This window comes from Ammospiza nelsoni, chromosome 3, assembly GCF_027579445.1.
Source record: "Ammospiza nelsoni isolate bAmmNel1 chromosome 3, bAmmNel1.pri, whole genome shotgun sequence".
Classification (NCBI taxonomy): domain Eukaryota; kingdom Metazoa; phylum Chordata; class Aves; order Passeriformes; family Passerellidae; genus Ammospiza; species Ammospiza nelsoni.
The window spans coordinates 5,029,016-5,046,419 of NC_080635.1; the positions used below are offsets into that span (position 1 = coordinate 5,029,016).

Genomic DNA, 17,404 nt, shown 5'->3' on the forward strand with positions numbered 1-17,404 from the left:
TCCTCAATGCTCTGGTTTGGGAGTGTTGGCTGTGGCTCCCTGAATCTTCACTCAGATGGAGATTCCAGAAGATATCCCAGCAGTCAGGGCTTTCCCAGGAATGCTGTGCATGAGCAGGTCTGGGAATAATCCAGGGTTTTAATGGGATTTTTGGCAGCTTTTTTATTTAGGAGGGAAGTGAAGGACCAGATTCCTGGTTTTAATTTCTCTGTTGGATGACAGCCGTTCCCTCAGAAATTCCAAACCCATCTAACCCGAGAAATCCTGGAATGAGCAGTGGATCCATGGCTGTGCCAAGCAGGAAATGACTTCCCAGACTCCCAGGGTTAAATCCTGAATCTGCTGCTGCCAGAATGACGCTTGAGGAGAAATCCTGGGAATGCAGGGAGGGAACTGGGAGCAACCCAGCATCAAAGTCTGGGACAGCCCATTCCAGTGGGATTGTCCCTGCCCTGCTCATGGATGAGCTTTTCCAGCCCAATCCTCAAATTCCATGAGGAATCCTCATCCATGGGATGCCAGGACAGTGCTGGCTCGGGATGGCACCAGAGCTCGGCCGAGCTTGGCTCCATCCCGGTATTCCCAGGACCTTCCCACGACCCAGCTCCTATTTCAGGGCTCTTCCATCTATTTAAGGAAAGGGGAAAATGTGCTGGAATCTTTGAGCATGCGCGGGAGAGGCCGCGTCAAATATTCCCTCTTTTTTAGAGGCTGCTATCCACAGATCCCACGGCTTTTTAGCCGGGATGTTTTCCTTCCCCTTTTAGCAACACATGCCTGAAAAAATCTCGGCCCCTATTAGGGCTTGGAAAACTCAGCTGCTGCCGGAGGGAATAAATCAAATTCTTGGAGGGGGGAAAAAAAAAATAAAAAAAAGCAGGAACACCACAAAAATAAAAGCATAAAAGCAGGAACGCAGCGTGTCATACCCAAAACTTCGGGATGGGAGCGAGGAGCTGGCGGGAAAGGTGCTATAAATACGTATTGTACTGTTGGCTTTTTGCAAATATTAGGGTGAATGCTGTGTGTGTAATGTTAAAATAACTTTGGTTTTATTTCTGCTATTAACAAAATTTTAGAGCAGTAGGGGTAGCTGATGTGGGTATGAGTGAATTCTGTTTGGTCGGGATAACATCCAGCAAACGTGCCATGAGGACCCTGCTGCTGATATGCCAACTATCAGCATCTGCCCTTTGATAAAATTACGGACCGGGGCCCGAATTGGAAGCGATAAAGAGGAACCCAAACCACACCCGAGGGACACGCATGCTCTGGAGGAGCGGACCCGAGGAGAGGCCGTGCAAAACAGCTCCCGGGATATGTAAACTGCCTTCCTTATGGATATGCCTCAGGGTCTGTGAAGATGCAAAGGACCGAGGTAATGGAAAGGTGTTTAAGGGGTGTCCCGAAGGTGAGGGGGTGCTCTTGGCTGAGTGCCAGGATGCACCTTGCCATAATCTTTGCTTTTCTTTGTCTCCTGTTGCCCTTTATTAAACTTTGTGAATTTTCACAGGAGAGCCAACGTGTTTCTTACAAAGGGAAGCAGGGAAGCACAACGGGGTGCACGCTACAGGAAGCCGCGGCCTCCGGTGATAAATAGGAAAGCCTGGAGCACAGGATGTGTTTCGGGAGAGCTCGGCGGGACAGCGGGATGTGACTCCGCTGGTCATTTGTCCACTTGTCCGGCGGCATGGCCACGCTCCGGCCGCTCCTGCTGCTGCTGCTGCTGGCCTGGCGCTGCGGAGGGGAGGACGCGGAGGTGCTGTGCGCCGACAGCGCCTGCTACACCCTGCACCGGGATGAGAGCAACTGGAAAAGCGCCCAGGAGCGCTGCCAGGATAACGGAGGCAACCTGGCGCCGGCGGGCAGCGCGGGCGAGGCCGAGCGGCTGCGGGAGCTGCTGGCCACCGCCGGCTGGGCCGGCCCGGCCTGGCTCGGGCTCGCCCTGCCCCGGGGCCACTGCGTGCGGCCGCAGGAGCCGCTGCGAGGCTTCTCCTGGGTGGCCGGAGGGGAGCCGGGCAACTTCTCGCAGTGGGCATCCGAGCCGGCCGTCACCTGCGTGAGCGCCCGCTGTGTGGCCCTGAGGCCGCCCGGCCCTCACGGCCCCGCCGGCTGGGCCGACCGGGCCTGCCGGAGCACGCTGCCGGCTTTCCTCTGCAAGTTCAGCTTCCAGGGAATGTGCGGGCTCCTGCCGCTGGCCGGCCGAGGCACGGTCACCTACGCCACGCCGTTCGGGGTGCGCAGCGCCCGCCTGGCCGCCGCTCCCTTCGGCACGCTGGCCGAGGTGCAGTGCGACAGCGGCCGGGCCGCGGCCTTCGCCGTCTGCAAGGGGCCGCTGGCCGGGGGCGGCTTCGCCTGGCACCCGCCGGGTCCGCTGTGCCCCGTGGACTGCGGGCACCACAACGGGGGCTGCCAGCAGCGCTGCCTGGACGTGCCCGGCGAGCCCCCGCGCTGCGCCTGCCACCCCGGCTACGTGCTGGCCGCCGACATGGCCTCCTGCCTGGCCGAGGATTCCTGCCATCCCAACCCCTGCCAGGGCTCCTGCCGCCCGCGGCCCGGCGGCTTCGAGTGCGGCTGCGAGCCCGGCTACGCCCTGGCGGCCGACGGGCGCGGGTGCTCGGATGTGGATGAGTGCGAGTCCGGGCCGTGCCAGCACCAGTGCCACAACATTCCCGGCGGCTTCCAGTGCCTCTGCCGGCCCGGCTACCGCCCCGCGGGGCCCGCTGGCCACCAGTGCCACGACGTGGACGAGTGTGCCCAGCCCCACGCGTGCCCGCAGCTCTGCATCAACATTCCCGGCTCCTTCCGCTGCACCTGCCGGCCCGGCTTCCAGCGGCAGCCGGGAGGAGATTCCTGCCTGGATGTGGATGAATGCCTGCGGGATCCGTGTCCCGGCGCCTGCCGCAACTTCCCCGGCGGCTACGAGTGCCTGTGCCCGCCTGGCTCCCTCCGGGACGCGGATGGCCACGGCTGCAGCCCCGGAGAGGCGATCCCAAACAGTATCCCAGAGAGCTCCAGCATCCCACAGAGCTCCAGCAGCATCCCACAGAGCTCCACTGTCATCCCACAGAGCTCCAGCAGCATCCCAAAGAGCTCCGGCATCCCAAAGAGCTCGGGCATCCCACAGAGCTCCGGCATCCCACAGAGCTCCGGCATCCCCCGCACCACGCGCATCCCATGGACCACGAGCATCCCGCGTTCTCTGGGAATGCCCACGGCGGGACTGGGGGCCGGCTCGGACGAGCACAGCGCCGACGGGCCGCGGCTGCTGCTCTACTACATCGTGGGCAGCCTGGTGGCCATCCTGCTCCTGCTGGCGTTCGCCCTGGCGCTCGTGGCTTGCCGGAAAAGGGCGGCCAGGAGGGAGAAGCCTCCGGCCAAAAACGCGGCCGATAATTATTGCTGGGTGCCCGAGCAGCCCGAGAGCCGCGGGGAGCGCAGGTAGGAGAGGGTTAAAAATCCCAGTGGAAGGGTGGGAGGGAATGCTTTGTGCCCAAAGTGAGCTCCTCGAGCTGTTCCAGTGGGATTTGCAGCCCTGCTGCTCCAAGGGTTAACGAGAGGGGAGAGGGAATGGGGTGGAATTTGTCTCCTCAGCTCTGCTCCAAAAGGCAAATTCGAAATAGTTGGATCGTTTTCCTAAAGGGAAACTCCTCACTTGGAATCCTCCTGCAGCCCCTTGTGCACTGCTCCCTCTGGATTTGCCTCGTTCTTCTGGAAAAGGGTTTGAAGTTGGGATGGGAAAGGATTTGAAATTGGGATGGAAAAGGGTTTGAAATTGGGATGGGAAAGGGTTTGAAGTTGGGATGGAGAAGGGTTTGAAATTGGGATGGGAAAGGGTTTGAAGTTGGGATGGAGAAGGGTTTGAAATTGGGATGTGCCTCAGCAGAGCTTGAGCAGGCCCCTGCAGGCACAACCAGGGGGGGGTTTAAGGGTTATTTTTGGGGTTTTATTAAAAATCTGTCGCCTGAAACCAGGGAAAACTGCTCATCACGGAGCCAAGGAATGGCATAAAGGTAGGAAAAGCTGTGTTTGGAGTAACCACCTCCTCATTTCCTGAGTATCCTGCCTAAATCCACTTCTAAACCGAGAAAACAATGCTCTCCTTCCCATCAGCCACATGAGAGTCTGGGCTTTTCCTGTTGGATCATTTGTTTTGGGAAGGATCCTTCCCGGCTCCAGGCTGAGCATGTTTTCCCTCTCTCCCTGTGTAAGGAACATGCTGGAATTGGAATATTTGCTGTTTATTCTGTGTAAAACTCGTAACTTCAAAAAACCTCTCTGGGCCAGGTTGCTCCCCAGGTACTTCCCAAAACTCCTTGAGCCTTTTCCAGCGGGAATTCTGCCCAAAATCCTGAGGGGCACACCCAGCAGCACCTCCCTCCCTCCATGGTTTATCCATGCAGTGAAGGGCTGGAAAAGATCAGCCACGGGATTTGAAGGGTCCAGCAGGTTCCTGAAGTTTCTGCTGGAGTTATTTTGTCCCTGGAGCTGAATTGCTCCAGGAATGGGAATAGAACACAAAGGAGTTTGTGGTGGGCAGGGAGCTGCATCCTGTCATTCCCTGTGCTGAGCAAAACCCTTTCCTGCTTTTTTCTTGTCTTGGGGCTCCATTGTGAGCTGCAAACAGGAAAATGGAGCTGATAGGAATGTTTTCCTTGTGCTGCCTGGGTTGGGAGAAAGGGAGGGAATGCAGCAGCAGGATTCTTGGAAATCCTGCTGAAAATTCCCAAATCCCAAGGGAGCAGAGCATGGAAATAGCTGGATCAATGAAGGAAATCCCATGTAATTATGCTGGATTTGTGTCTGTGTGAAGTGACGGCCTTGGGGTTTTTTATGGGATATAAGGCTATAAAAAAGGAAAAGAAAAGGTGAGGGTGGAATCAGAGCTGAGAAAAACCTGAGGTGTGTTGCTTATTCCCCAAAAATCAAAATCCTGATTTCTGTTGCAACCTCTGTGTATTCCATTGGGGAATGATGATGGATCTAGGGAAAGACATGGATTTGTGGCAAGGTTTAGGTTGGATTCTCCCTAATGGAACATTTCCTATTGTAGCATCCTCCCTCCTGGTGCAATTCCACCTGGATCCAACCTCATGTCTCTCATTTTTCCTGACACATCTTGATCCGTGGCCTCCTTAGGGAGTTGCCCAGGGACTGGTGAATCCCACAAAGTTGGAGCAGGATGATTTGGTGCCCTGTCTTCCCCAGGAGATGGGATGTTCATCCTGCTCCTTGGAATGTTTTGTTGCGGATGAGTGTTTCACTTTCTCAGAATGAAACTCTTGGATTTACAGGATAAAGTTATCCCAACACCTCTCTCTGGATGAAATTCCAAGAAAACCTGTATAAAAATGTGTTTGCAGTGGGTTTTAATAAAGATATTGCTAAAAATCCATGGTCTGGTACTCCTAATCTTTGTGCTCCCCACGGTGGGTGGGTGGTGATCCCAAATCCTTTCCTAGGGCTTATTCCATGATCTCAGCCTTTCCCAGGATTGGTGCTCCTGGCCAGGGGCCATTCCCATCATCCCTGCTGATGCCATGGGGTGGGAGCATTGGGATGGGCTGTGTTGGATCCCAAAACCACAAGGTAGGTCCTAAATCCATGAGGAAAGTCCTAAACCCATAAAAAAGGCCCCAAAGCCACAAGAAAACCCTAAATCCATGAACAGGGTCCCAAACCCACAAGCAAGGCCGTAAACTCAGGAGGAAGGGCCCAAGTCCATGAGCAAGATCCTAATCCCATGACCAAGTTCCTAAAACCAAGAGGAAAGTCCACGAGGAAGGACCTCAACGCATGGGCAAGGTCGTAAGACCATGACCGAGTTCCTAAAACTGTGAGCAAGGCCCCAATCCCATGACCATGTTCTCAGTCCCACAACCAAGGTCCTGAGTCCATGGCCAAGGTCCCAGTCCCACAACCAAGGTCCTGAGTCCATGGCCAAGGTCCCAATCCCACAACCAAGGTCCTGATTCCATGGCCAAGGTCCCAATCCCACAACCAAGGTCCTGATTCCATGGCCAAGGTCCCAATCCCACAACCAAGGTCCTGATTCCATGGCCAAGGTCTCAATCCCACAACCAAGGTCCTGAGTCCATGGCCAAGGTCCCAATCCCACAACCAAGGTCCTGAGTCCATGGCCAAGGTCTCAATCCCACAACCAAGGTCCTGATTCCATGGCCAAGGTCCCAATCCCACAACCAAGGTCCTGAGTCCATGGCCAAGGTCTCAATCCCACAACCAAGGTCCTGATTCCATGGCCAAGGTCCCGGTTATACAGCCAAGGTTCCAGTCCCATGACCAAGGCCCTAATCCCATGGCCATGGTCCTAATTCCATGGCCAAGGTCCCAGTCCCACAACCAAGGTTCCAATCCCATGACCAAGGCCCTAATCCCATGACCAACATCCCAAATCCATGAGCAATCCCTTTGATTTCAGCACCTCTCTGCGTGAGGGACTTTTCAGGATCAACTAATAGGATAGACCCCTTTTAGATCCTGTTATCCCATGATATTTCACATTATTTTACATTCCGTTGCTTTCCATTCCTTCGTGGACAACTGCCAGCATTCCAACAGAGCAACCTCATCCCAAAACCCTGCAGAGAAGCCAAAAATTCCCCCCCCTGTTGACACAAACTCCCGGATTCGGGGGTCAGGACAAGCATTCCGAGTGCCCGCTCCGAGCAGAGTGACAGGGACAGCCGGGATGAGTCAGAGCCAAAGGCAAAGGCAGGGAAAACATGATTAATGGGATTGGGGAAGAGGAAAGGCAGCCTGTCAGCAGGCAGGGCAGTGCTGGCACCCTGACTCAGCCTGCAGAGCACTGGGATAAAAGGGAATTATGAAAGCGTGATTAATCCCATTCCTCCCACCCCATCCCGATTATCTTTTGGGGACAAACGTTGTCAGTCGGGCAAGGCCAGCGAAGTGGGATCATTGTTTGGGAAGGCTCTGTTTTTTCCTGAAAAAAAAACCTTGACAAGGAATTTTTTATCTGGGTTTGCAGTTACTGAAAAAAAAAATAACAGCAGGAGCAGAAATTTATTGTTTTGGGTTTTTTTTTTTTTTCATCTCCACCGCGTTCTGTTTTCCTTCTTTTCCTGTGGTTTGCCAGGATGTTTTCTCCCTTCTCTTGGTGGTTTTCTCCAGAAAACAGAAGCAGAAGTAAAAGGAGAAATGGAAGAAGAATTGGAAATAGTGAAGTGAAAATTGTGGGAACAACAGGTGTTCCTAAAGCCAGATAAGGTCAGAGTTATCCAGCTCCCAGGAGATTTCTGGGAATGATCCTGCTTGGATAAATTCTTTGTTCCAAGCTCCTCCATGGACACTTTCTCCTTGAGGTTCATCCCTGCTGCTGGAATTAAATTCCATGGACATTTCTTTTCAATATTTGGGGCAGATCCGAAAGGTCCAATGGGATTAAAGAGTTGTTTATATTATTATTATTATTATTATTATTATTATTATTATTATTACTACTACTAGTACTACTAGTACTACTACTACTACTACTACTACTACTAGTCCCAACTTCCCAACTTCCCTTTTCCCCACAGCTTCATGGGATTTACGGGAAGCACCCAAGGTTGTGAGAGGACAAAACAAACCCCAAGGGTTCAAGAAAGGACAAAGAAAGTTCAATAAAGTTCACTAGAATTTAATAAAGAAACCTCCTTGCCGTGATCCGAGGAAATTGGGATTTGCTGCTAATCCCAAAGGCCAATTGCAGTGCCCGGGGCTGTTGGAATTCCGTGAAAAAACAGCCTCAAATCCCCTTTTTCTGGAGTGGAGAAGCTTGGGACATTTGGGCTGCATTTTTAGGTTGCTCCTGGCTCTGTTCCGGCAGCACAGAGGGATCCCCAAAGGATAAACTGATGGAATGGGATATCCATTCAGAGGTGTCTGTGGGGAGTAGGGGAGATAGGGAGAAAAGTCATAATAATGCTTAATAATAATAATAATACCAACTACTAGAACTATATAAATTATATATCATTATAGATGGAAATACATAATTATATGTTAGTTTTTTATTGAAGAAGTTTTCCTTAATCAAACCTAAACCGTTCCCCTTCATCCCATTCATTATTCCCCAGGAGCATATCCCGATTCCACCTGACTCCACCCTCCTGTCAGGGATTCCCGAGAGGGAAAAGTTCCCCCTGGAGCCTCCTTTTCCCCAGGCTGAGCCCCTTTCCCAGCTCCCTCCTGGTGCTCCGACCCCTTCCCGGCTCCATTCCCATGTCTGGACGCAGAGATGCTCTGTGCTGGATGCAGAGCTGGACACAGGGTTTGATCTGCGGGATGAAGATCCCAGCGGGGTGAAGATCCCAGCGGGGTGACAATTCCCAGCGGCGCTGCTCCCACCCCGAAACCCCGCTGCCGTTTCGCGCTTTTCCCGCGGCTCACCCCGTTTCCCCCGCGTCCCGCGGGACGCCCCGGGCGCTGCCGCCGCTCCCCCCGCGCAGCCGGGCGGGCCCCGCCGGGGCGGAGCCGCCGGGAGGATGCGGGCGGGGGCCCGGGGCGGCGGGGCGGGGGCGGGGGCAGCGCCCGGCCGGGATTCACCGCCGCGCTCCCTGCCGGCCCCGCGGGCGCTTCCTTCCCCCGCCGGGGCCGCTATAAAGGGGGCGGCCGGGCGGAGCGGGCCATGCTCAGCTCGGGGCGCCGCCGGCCGCCCCCTCCGCGGGACATGCGGCCGCTGCTGCCGCTGCCGCTGCCGCTGCTGCTGCTGCTGGGGACGGCGGCGCGGGCACAGCCGCGGAACGTGTACCCCTCGGGCGCGCAGTGCCTGGAGCACGAGTGTTTCGCCGTGTTCTGGGCCTCCCGCTCCTTCTCCGGCGCCAGCGAGGGCTGCCAGCGGGGCGGGGGGCACCTCATGACCGTGCGCTCCACCGTGGCCGAGGAGGTGATCGCGCTGCTGCTCCGGAACCGCGAGGGGCGGCTCTGGCTCGGGCTGTCGCTGTCGCCCTCCTTGCCCTGCACCGACCCCAGCCGGCTGCTCCGCGGCTTCAGCTGGGTCACCGGCGACCACAAAACCGATTACACCAACTGGGCTCCGTCGGGGAAGCGCTGCGGCGAGCGCTGCGTGACCGTGTCCCGGGAGCTGCGCTGGGAGGAGCGGCGCTGCGAGGAGCCGGCCGACGGCTTCCTCTGCCAGTACAGCTACGGAGGCAGCTGTCCCCGCCTGGCCACCCAGCCCGGTGCTCCCGTCACCTACAGCACCCCTTTCGGCGCCCGCGGAGCCGACTTCCTGGCGCTGCCTCCGGGCAGCGTGGCCATCATCGCTGACCTCGGGCTGCGGCTGCGCTGCGACGACGGGGACGGCGCGGAGCCGCGCTGGGGCCGCGACACGCCGGGAGCGTGGACGTGCGAGCTGGGCGGCGGCGGCTGCGCGGGGAGGTGCGCGGTGGAGCGCGGGCGGCCGCGCTGCTCCTGCCCCGAGGGCGCCGTGCTGGCCCCGGACGGGCGCGGGTGCCGCTCGCCGTGCGAGGGAGCGCAGTGCCAGCATCACTGCGTGGTGGCCGAGGGCTCCTTCGTGTGCATGTGCTCCGTCGGGTACCGGCTGGCGGCCGACGGCGTCAGCTGCGAGGACATCGACGACTGCGCCAGCGAGCCCGGGCCGTGCGAGCAGCAGTGCGTGAACACCAAGGGCGGCTTCGAGTGCCGGTGCCACAGAGGCTACAGGATGGAGGACGGGCACTGCCAGCGCCAGCCGCCCTGCTGGGACCTGGCGTGCCAGCAGCGCTGCGAGGAGCGGCCCGACGGCGACCGCTGCGGCTGCCACCCCGGATACGCCGTGGACCCTCAGAATCCCTCCCGCTGCCTCCCGTACTGCAACACCACCGAGTGCCCGGCCCTGTGCGGCGACGACGGCGGGGACTGCGAGTGTCCCCCGGGCTTCCTGCTGGACGAGGACGAAAACCTGTGCATGGACGTGGATGAGTGCGACAGCGGTCACTGCCAGTTCAACTGCACCAACACCCCCGGGAGCTTCCAGTGCCACTGTCCCCACGGCTACTTCCTCCAAGGCATCGACTGCATCCGCATCCTGGACGGGGACGGCGAGGAGACGTCCTCGGGGGATTTGGAGCTGGAGCCGGGCACGCCCGTGCCCAGCCGGCCCCCGCCGCAAGCGGAGCCGCTGCACCCCGGCGTGGTGGTGGGCATCGCCGGCGGGGCCCTGCTGAGCGTCCTGGCCCTGGCGGCGCTGGGATTCCACCTGGCCAGGAAGCGCTGCCGCTCCCACGGCTCCATGGATTACAAGTACAGCGGCCCCCAGGAGAAGGAGCTGGGGCTCCAGCCCGTCCCCTCCGCACAGAAGCCGTAGGGACAGCGGGTAGGACAGACAGACACTGGACACTGGGAGGCCGAACTGGGTGACATTTATCCGCCGCTACCCTCTCCCCCCCCCCGCCGCCCTGTCGCGCCCCGGCTGGAATTTTTGAGCGATAATTCGGGAAAAGCTGGGATCGCATCACTCCCAGAAATACCCGCTGCTTCCCAGCCGGCTCTTGGAACACCGGCTCAGGAGAGCGGGGACAGCAGAACACCCCGAGGCTGCTCCGCTCCCGCTCCTTGTTCCCACTTCCTCGGCATTCAGCTTTCCTTTTCCCGAGCCGGCGGTCGGGAAAACCGCAAGAAAAAGTCCAGGAGGGATTGCTCCATGTGCAAGTGACTCTAAATCCGTGGGATGGGAGCACGGTGTGACCAAGGCGGGGACTTTGGAAGAACACCTCCACCCAAACCCCCCTCCCCTGGGCTGGATGGTGTTCCCGAGCCGGGAGGCTCCTGCTTTTCTTTGGGATGGGGTTGGTTTGTTTTGAGCTGAGGGAAGGAGGAGCAAAGATGTTGTGGGAAGCACTTGTCACCTTAAGCCACTGGTGACAGCAGGGACCCGGCTCGGTGTCACCAAGGTGGGACTGAAATTCCTGATTCCCATTTCCTCTCCTTAGTTTTTGCGGGATGTGGAGGTTAAACCGGGACACGAAGGCTGCTGGGGTGAATTTTGTAGGAAAGGTTTGCGGTGCTGCAGAGCCACATCCAGGTCCTTCCACGACTTTCCGCTGGTGTTGCCTTAAATTTGATTGCTGGATTTTGGATTTGGACTTGACCCCTCCTACCCACAGGGATTTTCTCTGTTCCCGTGCAGGGCTGACTCTAGCCCAAGGCAAAACATTCCCAGGGGTGGGATTCCAGCGGCCACGGCCTGGGGGGAGAATTCTGAGAACAATCTGGTTTTCCAGCTCCATCCTTCCCTGGGGAGCCAAAGGGGGTCCTGCTCCGGCTGCTGTCCGAGCGGCCGCTGGCAGCTTTATGCCAGTGAAATATTATCCCAGAGAAGTTTTGGAAGCCTGGGATCAGAACAGGGGCGTTCTGTTTCCCCACATTCCCCCTTCCCACCCTATGAACTTCCCAGCAATCAGCATCCCCCCTGGAATGCTAAACCTCCTCTGCACATTCCCAGGAAAATCAAAATGAGGCGTTTGTAGGAATTGTGGTTTTCCTAAAAGGTCGTTATCCTGAAGGCTGCATAACTGAGGGTCCTGTCCCTGGATCCCTGGGGATGGATTAAAGTGCAACCACATGGAGTGAGGGCTGTAAGCCTGTGGATGTGCCAGGTTTATTTTAGGACAGTTTGGCTGCAGTGGGAGGGAGGGAGCTGTTGTGATTATCCATAATTATCCAGAAAGAGATATCAAAATAGGTGTCACTTGGGAAAATAGCCAAGGAAAAGGAAGGGAAAGAAAGGATAAGGTTTGAGAGTGGAAAGACTTTGCTGAGGCATCATCCCATGTGCAGGATCTGCTTCCCATGGATCTTTCCTTGTTATCCAGCTCAAACCCCTGCTCATTCCTGGGTGGATCCCAGGTTTTGCCACCACACCCCCAAAATCTCCTCCTCCTCTCTAATCTCCAATTCCCACTTCGGAGTTTTATCTTATCACAAATTCCTTCCTTACGGTGATGCGTCGGAGTCCTGATATTCCCAGCACACCCTGTTTTATCCTCTCCCCCACCCCGGCCTGCTCCCCCCGGGCCCATTTGTAAATCCTTATTTATTTATTGGAATTTTACCCTGTCTGATGGAATTTTTTCATGGAGATCCTGTGTGGACATCAATAAAGTTTTGCCAGTCTGGTTTACAGGAACTGCTCAGGGCCTGTTCTTTCTCCCCTTCCCAAAAATTCCTCCAGAAATCCAGGAAAACCCAGGAGCATTCAGGGATGAAAATGTTCCCAGCTGGTTACTTCCCCAGTGCGATTAAAATGGAAGGAATGAGCCATGAATAATGGACAACACCAATCCCATTCCATTGACAAAGTTAAACCCCAAATAAGCTGGAAGTGGCTCGCTCCATGGGACCTCCATGTGCTGCTCCTCACCCTGGGGTTCCAAGCTCACCAAAATCTGGTTCTCCTGGTTTTTTGGGTTTTTTGGTGGAAATTTGGTCCTGGGTGTGCTAAAATCCTGGGAATTTTGGGTAGGGAGATGTGTACGATGGGATATCATTCTGCTGCAGATGCAGCAGAGCTGACGGGCTTCGGGATTTTTCCCGCTGTCTCCCTGTCTCTTGGGAAGAAATGGGAATTAATCATTTATCAATCAGGAGGGCCATGTGCTCCCAATTAACATCTTGGGATCCTCCCCATCCCCGGGGAAGGCTCCTGGATGCCGGGGTAATGGCAATCAATCAATGACAATAACCACTCAATCAACGGCAATAACCACTCAATCCATGGAATTTGCTCCATCCCAGGCCAGTCTTATGGCTTTTTATTTCGGAGAGCGGCGCACCCGCCAATCGGACCCGGCATCGCGGGCCCTCTCCATCCAACATCCCCTTTCACCCCGGATTTTTGGGGTCCCCTAGAAGGGGGTGGTTTTGGGGAGCAGGGCCCCGGGCGCGCAGCAGGGCTGGGGGCGCAGGGGGTCCTGCTGGCAGGGCAGCGGGGGGCACACGCAGCCCTTGGCGTCCCCGCGGGGCGCGGCGCAGTAATCCAGCGGCTCCTCCTCGTCCTCGCTGTCCCCGCCGTCGGCGTCGGCGGCGCGGCAGCAGCACAGGCCGGCGTCGCGGCAGCGGCGCAGCACGCCGTGGAAGGAGTTGCGGAAATTCTCGGAGAGCAATCCATAGAGGATGGGGTTGGCGCAGCTGTTGGAGTAGCTGAGCAGCAGCGAGGCGTTGTGCGCGCTGGCGTCCAGGCGGCCGGGCAGCAGCAGCTCCAGCAGCTGCACCACGTAGAAGGGCAGCCAGCACACCACGAACATGGCCACCACGGTGACCACCAGGCGCGTCAGCTTGCCCTCGGAGCGCCGCCGCTGCTGCCAGCCCACGCCCTGCGCCACCACGCGCATCTTGCCGGCCAGCAGCAGGTAGCACAGCGCCATGGCCACCACGGGCAGCACGAAGCCCAGCGCGCTGCTGTACACCACGAAGGCGGCCGCCCACGCCGGGCTGGGCCACAGAAGGTCGCAGGCCACGGCGCGGCCGTCGCGGGTGACGGCCGTGCCGGCGAACACCGGGATGGGCGAGGCCACCAGCAGCGCCAGCAGCCACACGCCGCCGTTGACCAGCTTGGCGACGCGCGGGCGGCGGTAGGAGGCGGCGCGCAGCGGGTGCACCACGGCGATGTAGCGGTCCAGGCTGAGCACGGTGAGGCAGAAGACGCTGCTGAACATGTTGAGGCCGTCCACGCCCAGCACGGTCCGGCAGAGCGCCCGGCCGAAGGGCCAGCGCCGCAGCGCCGCCGCCGTGGCCACGAAGGGCACGCTGAGCATGAAGAGCTCGTCGGCGATGGCCAGGTTGAGCAGGTAGATGTTGGTGGCCGTCTTCATCTTGGCGTAGCGCAGGATGACGAAGATGACGAGCGCGTTGCCCAGCAGCCCCAGCAGGCACACCAGGCCGTAGATGCACTGCAGCACCACCATGCCCGCGATCTCCGCCGCGCTCCCGCCGCGCTCCGGGGGCCCCCTGGCATCTCCCAGCGCCGCCACGGCCGTGCTGCTGTTGGGGGGCGGCTCAGAGCCGGCCCAGCTGGAGATGCTCCAGAGGGGGATCCCGGCTGCCAGGAGCTGCTCGCCGTCCGTGCTCATGGCGGGAGGTGATCCATGGACAGCAGAGCGGTGATGGGGTCAGCCTGCGGGCAGGGCACAGGGGTGAGGGCTGTGGGGCACAGAAATCCCAGTGGCCACATTCCCCTTGGAGTGGGAACCTCCATCCACCACCCCCTGACTCCCTCCATCAACCCTCTCCCTGCCTGGACACCTCCACGTCATTCCTCAGGCCGGAGCATCCTGGTTTTTTGGGATCTCAGAGGCTGTGGGGTGGGGTGGGAGTTAACCCTCCATGGCGCTCCTCAAACCAGGTGGGATGGCCTGGGAATCCCAACCTGGTCCAGGAATCCATCCCAACCAGGCCTGGCAACCAACCTCAACCTGGTCCAGGAATCCATCCCAACCAGGTCTGGCAACCAACCTCAACCTGGCCTAGGAATCCATCCCAACCTGGCCTAGGAATCAATTCCGGCTCGGCCTGGGAATCAATTCCAACCCTGCCTGGGAATCAACGCCATCCACCTTAAGGAGCCCCTGCAAATCTCGAGGATTTCATTCACCCTGCCAAGGAGAAAGCCAGCCGGGAATATTTTACCTTTCAGTATTCCAGGGATTGAAGGAGCCCTGCTACTTCCTGCCGGGGGGAAGAAGCCGCTGTGGGAAGATGCTCCGGTGGGATCCGTCGCCAACGGAAAGTCCTACTTGACCTGGATCAGATGACCGGGAAGATCCGGACCTTTTAAAGCGAAAGACAAAGCAGGGATGGACCCGCAGGATCTTCCCCCTCTCCCGCATCCCTATGCCGCAGGCATTGGCTTTCCGTGAAAAAATAAACGCGGCGCAACTTTCTGTTCCAGGATTTCCTCTGGAAAACAGCGCAGCGCCCTCCGCCCTTCTCCCGCCGGGATGCGCTGTCCTGCGGCTCCCGGCCGGAGCATTCCCGCTCCAGCGGCTCCTTCCCGGCGCTGCGGAGGGCGGGATCCGCAGCCCGATCCCCCCCCCCCCGCATCCCAAATCCCGAATCCCGAATCCCGCATCCCAAATCCCGCACCCCGCCCTCGCATCCCCCCGCGGCTCCGGGGAGAGGCAGGAGATGGAGAAGGAATGGTTGCCTTGGCAACGCATCCCTCATCCCGCATTCCTGCCGCGCATTCCCGCCTTCCCAGCGCCGCAGGGCCCCCGGATCCTTCCCGCTAGAGCCCTTTCCCTGCGGCACCGCATCCCAGCATTCCGCGTTTGGAGAGGTGAGGGCCAGCCCGGCCTGGCCCCACATCCAAACCCACCGGGAATTCCACCCCGTTTCGCAGTCTGTGCTGGAACTGAGGGTGCAAGAAGTAAAAATGGGAGGAAATTCCATCTTTTTTTTTTTTTTTTTTTTTTTTTTTTTTTTTTTTTTAATCCCTTGCTGGGTTTGGAGGGGTTTTTTTTTGAATGGGAGGGATCCAGGGAATCTTATTCCTGGCAGCAGCTCAGCCCAGGTCATGGAATCATAGAATCATGGAATCACAAAATCGTGGAATCAAAGAGTAATAGCGTCATGGAATAAAAGGATCACTGAAGTTGGGAAAGCCCTCTAAGATCATGGAATCCAATGTTAACCCAGCACTGATCCAGGTCCCCCAGTGCCACATCCACGTCAATTTAAATCCCTCCTGGAATAAGGAGTCCACCACTGCCCTGGGAGAGAAATTTTCCTGATATCCTACCTAAACGTGCCCTGAGGCCATTCCCTTTTATCCCTTTTGTTCCCTGGGAGCAGAGCCCAGTTCCCACCTAATTCCTCTCACAGACTTGTAGGGAATGAAATTCCCCCAGATCCTCCTTTTTTCCAACATTCCCTTCTCCCTCAGCTCCTCCTTATTCCATTTATCCCAACCCTGGCCAGGAAGTGATGAAGCAAACTTGCCTCAGTCATCCCAAAACCTCAGCATTGGAAATTTTTGGGAATTTGGAGCTGTCTGAATGAACCCATCTGGGGCCCTACTGCCAGGATGGGAATAGGGATAAACATCCACATGATACTCCTGGGAATGGGCTTGGAAATCCTGGGAAAGCAGGTGGATTTTCTCCTCGCTGCTTAAATCCATGACCGTGGTTAATGGTGCAGCTGGCACTGATCCCGCTGGGAATATCCAAGATCCAGGGAATGCTGGCACCCCATCTCAGCCCCCAATTCCATGGGGTGTTCCAGTGGGATAAAGGGCAATGGGATCCCACTGTGCTGACACAGAAATTCCCGGGTGCCAGCTCAGGAGCTCCGGGCGTTCCCGTTGCAGCAGGAGACCGGAAAACATGGAATTAAACAATGGAAGCGGCCGCGGATTCTGGGCCCCCTCCACCTCCCGGAGCAACAGGAAACCTTTGAATGCTCCTTTACTGTAAAGGAGGAAACTCCGCCATGGATTTGAGCCACAAGGTGGTCCCAGAATTCCATGGAAAAATCTGGATTGGGAGGAGCAAGAATAAACTTGGCCCCAGGGGGACAATTCCAGGTGATTGGAGCATCACTGTGGGATAAGGATGCTCTGATTAGGAAGTCTCGGGTTTCTTCCCATTTCAGGAACATCCATAAAATCCTGGGATATCTGCGGTAGGAAGGGGCCCACAAAGAGCCCAACTCCTAAAAGTCCTGGGATTCTCCTCAATCCCACCCTCAGGAGTAGCTCCAGATCCCAACTTTGGAGCCTGCTCTGATGCTGAGGGAAAAGTGGAATTTGCTTGGTGCATCCCAAGGAATGCATGGCTTTTGGGATCAGCAGTTCTGGGATTTTAAGATTCGGGGTTTGTAAGGAGCCTCTAAGTCAAGGAATTCCAGGGAAACCATCCTGGGGTTTAGTGGAATGTGTTTTTCCCGACGTCCAAGGGAATTGTTCAGCTCTCCTTATCCTGGAATCCCATTAATTTTCCTCTTTATTCCCATTATTCCTGTCCAGAGATCCCTCTCCTGCTCTCTCACCGGGGCTGGATCCCAAAGACTTGGGAAAAGTGGGAAAAGTGGACAGGAGCCTGTGGTTCTGGGAATTAATGAACCCCTGAACGGGGTGGAATTTTCCTGGACGAATTCCCATTTAAAGGGTCCCGCTCCCCTTTTCCAGGCAAATCCCCTATGGAAACCCTTTTCCATCCCTTGGATCTTCCCTGAGCCTCCAGCAATTCGGAATCCACGAATTCCACACCATCCCAGAATATTTGGAAGGGATCCTAAAAGACACGATGTTCCAGCCCCACTTCCATGGGCTGCTCCCAAATTTCCCCATCTCCTCCCCCGCCTTCCTCCCTCCTTCCCGATTTTCCTGAGGAAAGACCGAAACGTGGAGATTTGCTGCCCTCTCCTGGGAGCCCAAATCCTG

At 57.1% G+C, this 17,404-nt stretch overlaps 3 protein-coding genes across 3 annotated transcripts; 2 read left to right on the plus strand and 1 right to left on the minus strand.

The window, feature by feature from the left end:
* The first annotated feature begins 1,129 nt into the window (after window positions 1-1,129).
* CD93 (CD93 molecule) lies at window positions 1,130-5,395 on the plus strand. The gene is made up of 2 exons (XM_059469001.1): window positions 1,130-1,378; window positions 1,514-5,395. Exon 2 carries the CDS (start codon window positions 1,691-1,693, stop codon window positions 3,443-3,445), a length of 1,755 nt encoding a protein of 584 aa, XP_059324984.1. The 5' UTR covers window positions 1,130-1,378; window positions 1,514-1,690; the 3' UTR covers window positions 3,446-5,395.
* Window positions 5,396-8,619: 3,224 nt separating this feature from the next.
* Window positions 8,620-12,151, plus strand: THBD (thrombomodulin). Its single transcript, XM_059468342.1, has one exon. It carries the CDS (start codon window positions 8,651-8,653, stop codon window positions 10,328-10,330), a length of 1,680 nt encoding a protein of 559 aa, XP_059324325.1. The 5' UTR covers window positions 8,620-8,650; the 3' UTR covers window positions 10,331-12,151.
* Window positions 12,152-12,770: 619 nt separating this feature from the next.
* Window positions 12,771-15,034, minus strand: SSTR4 (somatostatin receptor 4). Its single transcript, XM_059468896.1, has 2 exons — window positions 14,650-15,034; window positions 12,771-14,137 (listed from the first exon to the last, which is right to left on the minus strand). The coding sequence occupies exon 2, from the start codon at window positions 14,091-14,093 to the stop codon at window positions 12,870-12,872; it is 1,224 nt and encodes a 407-aa protein (XP_059324879.1). The 5' UTR covers window positions 14,094-14,137; window positions 14,650-15,034; the 3' UTR covers window positions 12,771-12,869.
* Window positions 15,035-17,404: the final 2,370 nt, after the last annotated feature.